The sequence below is a fragment of the Patella vulgata genome, chromosome 2 (genome assembly GCF_932274485.2).
Source record: "Patella vulgata chromosome 2, xgPatVulg1.2, whole genome shotgun sequence".
Lineage (NCBI taxonomy): Eukaryota > Metazoa > Mollusca > Gastropoda > Patellidae > Patella > Patella vulgata.
In genome coordinates this window covers 46,293,464-46,301,458 of record NC_065880.2, presented here as the reverse complement: position 1 = coordinate 46,301,458, position 7,995 = coordinate 46,293,464, and the positions used below count along the sequence as shown (strand labels likewise).

Below are 7,995 nucleotides of genomic sequence, written 5' to 3'. Positions count from 1 at the left end.
AAGACCAACTTCAAGTTTGGTCAAAGGTCACGAGATGTAAACAGGGCTCAACAGAAACGAATATAAAAACCTCAACACAATACTTCGGCAAATATATAAGCCAAATGTTATTTGTAACCAGCGGCTGCCAGGCAGGATACGCCCACATTTTACAAGAGATGGATAGAGAACAAGCTAATATCAAAAAGTTATGTCCTGAAATGTGCAAATATCAAAAGAGAATATAAAGATATATTTTTTAAGTTTCATCAAAATCGGATAAAAATTGTGACCTCTAGAGGGTCCACATTAACCTTCGTATTACACACTTCTACACAATTTGCGTACAAAGAGCGGCCATTTTGTCGGGTAGTTTCATTTCGATTTTCCCGAAATTCGAATTCAACCTTCATTATGATGGAATGGTGATGTATTTAAACGGTTTTTAAAATCGGAAAAAATGTCACCTCTTGAGAATCCGCAAGCTAATCCAGGAAGCTAAGTTCGGGTATCCGCGATTATCAAAAGGAACCAAGATCTTAGTGTGTAATTCAAACGTTTTTTATTAAATCGGATAAAAATTGTGACCTCTACAGGGACCACAAGCTAAAGACGTGACTTTTTGTTCAATCAAGGGCCATAATTTCAGGACGTTATGATCCGATATGCGCGAATATCCAAAGGAACCAATATCTTTGGGTTATAAACATGTATTTCAAGTTTCATCGAAATCGAATCAAAATTGTGACCTCTAGAGGGTCCACAACATTGATTTACCAGATGTTTACTATATTTGCGTACGAGGGGCGGCCATTTTGTCCGACAGTTTTGGCCCGATTTTCATGAAATTTAAACTCAGACAAAATTACGATGTAACGGTGAAAAATTCGAACGTTTTTTTTTAAATCGGGTAATAATTGTGACCTCTAGAAGGACCACAAGCTAAAAACGAGATTTTTCGTACACTCAGGGCTCATAATTCAGAAAGTTACGATTCGATATGTACGAAAATCTACATGAGCCAAGATATTTGGGTTATAATCATGCATTTCAAGTTTCATCAAAATCAGATGAAAATTGTGACCTCCAGGTGGTCCACAACCCTGATACACAATATTTTGACACTATTCGCGAACGAGGGGCGGCAATTTTTCCATCAGTTACGGTCGATTTTTACGAAATTCGAACTCAACCACCCTTAGGGTGTAACGGTGATATATTCTAACGTTTTTTTTAAATCGGATAAAAATTGTGACCTCTATATGGTCCACAAGCTAAAAACGCGATTTTTCGTACAATCAGGGGCCATAATTCAGAAAGTTATAGTCCGATATGCGTGAATATCGAAAGGAGCCGAGATCTGTGGGTTATAAACATACATTTCAAGTTTAAACCAAATCGGATAAAAATTGTGACCTCTACAGTGTTCACAAGCTAAAAACGTGACTTTTCGTACAATCAGGGGCCATAATCCATGAAGTTACAGTCCGATTCATATGTCAATATCGAAAGGAACCGAGATCTTATAGGGTGATAAACCTATATTTCAAGTTTCATTGAAATCGGATAAAATTTGTGACCTGTAGAGTGTTCACAAACAATATTATTGGGGACGGACGGACGGACGCCCGGACAGGGGCGACGACAATATACGTTCACATGAAAATGTGGGCGTATAAAAATCGAGAAAGTTCTTCTCGGCCCCGGACACGATTCGAACTCGGTAGATTCAACTCAAGAGTCTATAGTGCCCTGGCCATCCCCTATATGATTTAAAGTTGAAAGCTTTAAAGTGTCACGTGATGCCTTGCCGTGTCAAATTGGCTACAAAAGCCATACACGATAACTTTCATTTGATCGTTCCTGGGGAGCACAGCTACATCACCTTACACAACTAGTAAGTAAACTAACTTATCATACACACAAAACCACATAGCTTTGATGTGCTCATGGACCTAATATAAGATCCATGATTTGGTTGTAAAACATCGCGCATCAAAATGAGTCATAGCCCAAGCAAGACTTATAGCCATTTGAAACATATTCATGTAACCTACTTTTTGTTTGCAACGTGATAATGCATGCACACATACTGACTAGTTTTTTTTAGCACAGTGCAAGCGTTAGACATAAAACTTATGTTATCCCGATCGAACTATAAGGTTAAAAATAAACAATATTATTTTAATATTTTATGACTGCACTAAATAATAGCCATAGGATAAACGTGTCGCCATGTTACCCTGCGGACTGAGCTTTCTTCATACAAATTCGTACTTGGACTTTATCACATTTCCACCCACCGTCGCATCCATTGTACTATTGCACCGAGTTTTACTGAATATCATCCCACTCCTTTCAAATTTCAAGAAAGATTAACTGAATTTGAATGAGAGAATGTATATCAATTAATGTTAAATTAGTCGATATGCATTCAGAAATTTCTGTTTTTATGGGTTATTTATGTTCTCCAATTATGGGGCCGAGGTGACAATGTATTGTCGTTCGGATGATACGAAAAACTGAGGTCCCGTGTATACATTGATGTGCACATAAAAGATCCCTTGACAGTTGGAATTTGAAATAAGAGTAGGCCGTAGCCCCGGTGTATGGGCAAAATTTCCCTCAAAGTACACTGTGTGGCGTATACCCGTCTTCGTTAGACCATAGTCGGAGCAGAACAGTAGGACGTTAAACCCGATTTCATTTCATTTCCTACATTTATGGAGATCTATTATTAACAACGCTGTTTTCTTTACAGTGGCTTACAGACTTGAATATTTCGACGTTAGAGGTAATTATAAATTAACATTAAGACATGTTCAGCGGTACGGGATCACGTGGCTAAGTGGGTAAGACGCTGGCTCGCTAGCCTGGAGGTCGGGTGTTCGATCCCTGCATTGGCCGAGAAAGTTCATTCAGATTTTCCGGCGTGGTTTCCCCTTGTCAGTGATGCAGGATGGAGGGCCTGACAAGGACAGCTGTCTAGTCGTTCGGATGGGACGAAAACCGATCCCTTGGCAGTTGGAATTCGATATAAGAGTAGGCCGTAGTGCCGCTGCCCGGGCAAATTCCCCCTCATAGCACACTGTATGGCGTATGCCCGTCTTCATTAGCCCAGGTTAGGAGCAGAACAGTAGGACGTTAAACCCCATTTCATTCCATTTTCATTTGTTCAGCGCTACTGTATCTATTTTTTAATAAAATAAAAATTGTTCGGAATCATGGAGTTATTTCCCTTGTTATATGTTTAATCTGTTGAAAATCTCCCCCCCCCCCCCCAACCCTTTTCAAAGGTCCCAATGAATTTTTCAGCCAGGATCCCGATTCAAACCTCAACTGGCGCAGGACATAACTGCAATAAACCGAGAATATTACCGAGTTTGGGATACTATGAACACATATAAAATAATGATTATTTTTATGATCTCTATTTACTGATATAGATTGGTTTATGACGCCATAATGATATGTTTCAGGTCGAGGAGAATCAATTCGTTATTTATTAAAAGATAACGAATTAGTTTACGATGAAGTCTTAATAGATTTTGCCGACTGGCCGAAATATAAACCTAAAATGGTACGTTTCCTTTATATATTTTTGTTGCACGTTGAAGTAGACAGCATATTATGGTGGATATATTCGGCAATATCCCTCGGATGCCCATTAACTATTTACATTTAAACTTTTTACCCTGATCGACTGAATATAATTCAACTAATTTCTAGGAATTCTTGCTTTTCGGTAACTGTATATGGAATGACACTGCAACAGACGAAGAACAGGCAAATGTAGAAAAATTATCATATTGATCGTCTAATTTACCAACCTACGGATAGCCCGGCGAAGACCACGACATGGGCACTTGCTTAAATTAGGCATACTTTAAAAAGTTCATAATATTGGTGTAAATTAGACTCGACCGCAGTCTTTTCCCCACGTGCTATACTCCCCTGGGAATTAAGACTGATTTATAAAGTCCAATATATCACGAACAATTTCAAATTTATTTAAAACTCTTGTTTAATTTAGCCCTATGGACAAGCTCCAGCTTTCTACTCCGGTGATACACTGTTTGTTCAGTCCAATTCTATTTTACGGTATCTTGGTCGCAAGCATGGTAAGTTATATATACATATACAACCCCCCACCAACAAAAAAAACACACACAACACACACAATATACTAGAATCAGAGAGAGACAGATAGAGAGAGAGAGACAGAGAGGGAGGGTAGCGTACACTCAAAACATACAAGGTCATTTCTGGGTTAACATATATGGTACAATTTTATTTCAGTAATTCGCTGAAATTACGGGACCATTTATTTTATGTTAAATTTATCTGATATTTCTAGCATTATCTTGGTAAGAGGACACCGGTGAAAGGTGAAACCCCCCCCATAAAAGGCTTCGGATTATTCAAAATTTTAAAAGTCTCGTCATAATCCGTACGCCTATGATAATAAATTCACTTATTGTTCCGTTTCCATGAAACCTTTAAAGTTTTCTATTGGTTGGGGTGATGTAACTGATGATGTTATAATGGGGTCCATATAACGCCATAAAAAATCACCATTAACACCCCGGAGTTGATAACGATGTTTAAATGTATTATATTATAGATATGTACCCCAGTGATCCTGTAACAGCATATCAAGTTGATATGTTAAATGATGGTGTTGAAGATCTTCGTAATCTTTATGTTAAACTCATCTATCAAAATTATGTAAGTTAAAGTTAGTTGCATCAACGAAATATCGCCCTGTTGCCAGAATAACAACCCACAGTCAAAGGATATGCTTTTAGTACAAAGGATATTTCTCCAAAGATTATTCCAAACCGATCAATTCTAATTTAAAATTATGCCGTTTCAAGATTACATTAGTTTTTTCTGATTTCACGCTGCCATATTTAATCGTCTGATGTAAATAAAGTACTATATTATAACGTTCTCTAGAATTATGTGTTAGGAATCAGAACCCGATCCACTCTTTTAAAGACTGACTCCCGAGATAAGCGAAGCACCGTTTACTTGATTGGTCACGTTACCTTAATTTCAAACCCAATGCGTGTCCATTTTCTAAGAATTAGATAGGAGGGCAGGGATTCTTTCTTGATTAATGATTGGTACCAAAAGCTATGATAACAAATGGATGTGTACAGGAACCCAATTTTGAATTGAATAAAGATAATACCATTTTACATTTGATGAATATTACAGGAAGCGGGCAAAGAAGAATATGTTAAAGCCTTACCGGAGAGATTACAACCATTTGAGGTAACTACAAAAACAAAAATTCCATACGGCATAAGTGAATAAAATATCTTATCATTTAATATCTTATTGTTCAGAATCAAAAACTGAATATAAGTACCTACCTGTCATACCGCAACACATTTTTCCAATCTGTCGTTCCGAGTTCCTGTAAGTTGTAAGTAATAGGATGTGATTCTTTACACAAATTGAGTTAAAAATCCATATTTGATTTTTGTTAAAGTCTATGATCGTCAATTGGATGATTCTGAATCCCATGCAAATATTTTGTTCATTTTGATGTAAGGTTGTTTCGTCTATGTCACTGCCACCTATATAGTTATCAAAAAAATTTGATGGTCTCGTTTTTGCATTATCCATGTGCCGTTGATTTTGTTTGTTTTCATAATTAAATCTTAAATGAATAATTAGATACAGTATGAAAATTACAAATGATGGTCAGCAACTTTTTACTTATTTCAACATGTTTTTCAGAATATTTTAAAGGCGAACGGTGCCGTTTCGTCAGGTTTTGCCGTTGCAGGAAAGGTTTGTAAATAGTTAGAAACTTTACAGTGACATTTATTTACTTGCAAAATGAACACCATTTTTCTATACCAAAATATTTTAGCGTTGATTTTGAAATGGTGGCATCCGCCGATCCAAATCTCTTTATTTATAGCACACTCTATACCCGTCTTCATTAGCCCATTCCTTGCAGAAAAAGTAGGACTTTAAACACTATTTAGTTCTAATTAAGTGAGAGTGATGAAACTTGGTGTATAGTTTCATTACATCAATACCTTGACTAAGTTCGATAATGAGCATTTTCTGCTCAGGGGAAGCAGAGTGATAAGCAATTTGATTGGCCGAGACTTTGGAACACAATAACTCTCATTCTAATTGAGCTAAAATGTCCAAACTTGGTACAGGTGTTCATGAGGTCAATGCCTTGATGGAGTTGGAAGATGAGCATTTTCTGCTTATGGTAAGTAGAGATAAGCAATTTGATTGGTTGATGCTTTGGGACACGATAACTTTAGTTCTAATTAAGTGAGAGTGATGAAACTTGGTGTATAGTTTCATTACATCAATACCTTGACTAAGTTCGATGATGAGAATTGTCTGCTTAGGCTAAGGAGCAATAAGCATTTTGATTGGTCAAAACTTTGGAACATAACAACTCTGCTTCTAATTGAGGTAGAATGTTTAAACTTGATGTAGATGTTCGTCTTGACTGAGTTCAATGATTAACATATCGAGCTAAAGCTAAGCAGAGATAAGCAATTTCCTTGGTCGATGCTTTGGGACAAGATAACTTTGATTCTATCTGATAGAGAGTGATGAAACTCAGTGTATAGTTGATAATCAGTTTGATTGCTCGATACTTTTAAAAAAAAAATAGATGTGCGATTAATTAATGTGTCATTTATTTATTTGTTGGCTTGTTTTATTTCGTTTGGGTGACGTGTAACAGATGCAGAGTATTATTTCGATAATCTGTTAGCGGCCACAGTACACCAACGAAAACAATCGTCAATAATTGATATCTAAACGTGGTCATTGTTTCGGGAATATGCCAAAAGTCATTCCAACCAGAACTCCATATGTGAATAACTTCATAATCATTAAAGTTTTAGTAGCATTTAGTAATTTGATGGAGCAAAAAATAAAAACGGGAACACATGCATGGAAAGCAGCTATTAATTTATTAAGACAAATTTTGGAAGCTGTTTCCATTAGTATAGCTTATAACTAATGTTTATAAATTTACGAGGAAAAGAAGTATTTTGTATTGTAATATAAGTCATCAATTTAATGTTTTAATTTCAGGTTTCCTTCGTGGATTATAATTTATATGACCTTCTGGATATTCAGGTGCTTCTTAGTCCAACTTGTTTAGACACACTGCCAACATTGAAGGCTTACTACAATGCATTTAACAGTCGTCCACGACTTGCCGCCTACAGACAAACAGAAGCTTTTAAGAAAAGAAACGTAAATGGAAATGGCAAACAGTAAAATGAAAATGAATTCTACGTATTTTGAAGAATATCATTTATTTTATATAATTTACTCAAAATAACCCCGAAAGACCCAATTACAGTATTGGAAACACGAGCATTGACCTACTTAAAACTACTAAAACAATTGTTTCATAGTTTGAACATGTCCGTATAAATTGTATATTCAAATCACGTCAAATCGAAAATTATCGTATTTTACCAACTGGACGAAGTTCCCAAAAGAGTTAATGACTATTTATCAAAGTACAATCAGAACCATATGGCATTACATATATTGTATAGAGCCCTTGGTTGTTAAAATAAATAGCATATTCAATTGTCTAATGACTCTATGCAGTACAGTCAGAAATAATTGAGATTACATACAGGGCCTTAAATTGCCATATTAAATATTATACTCTTTTCTTGATTATGTATTCTTATGGTATGAAAATTGTAATCCTGTGATAATGGCATGTAAGTAAGATATTGTGCACAACCTATAATAAAACGGACTGTCAGCACTTTTTATATACCTACACGACGTTTGGACTTATATAGTCGTCAACCTGTATGTTGGTCCGTCCGTCAACAATTAGCTCGAGAACAAGACTGGGGCTATAGCTTTTGACGGGTCGTTTCCAATTTGGTATGAAACATTGAGGTGACGAGAGGACCCTATCGATATTCAGTGTTCCGGGGTTTTCTATTTCAGATTATTATGCCCCGTTTAATGGATTTTTTTCCAAATTTG

The 7,995-nt window shown here is 36.2% G+C and overlaps 1 protein-coding gene across 1 annotated transcript; it reads left to right on the top strand.

Annotated features, from left to right (window-relative positions):
- Positions 1-1,761: 1,761 nt before the first annotated feature.
- On the top strand, positions 1,762-7,780 carry LOC126810973 (glutathione S-transferase P 1). The gene is made up of 8 exons (XM_050536426.1): positions 1,762-1,876; positions 2,741-2,773; positions 3,459-3,559; positions 4,013-4,100; positions 4,604-4,707; positions 5,203-5,259; positions 5,731-5,784; positions 7,069-7,780. Coding segments are annotated over exons 1-8 (627 nt in total). The 5' UTR covers positions 1,762-1,875; the 3' UTR covers positions 7,258-7,780.
- The last annotated feature ends 215 nt before the right edge of the window (positions 7,781-7,995 follow it).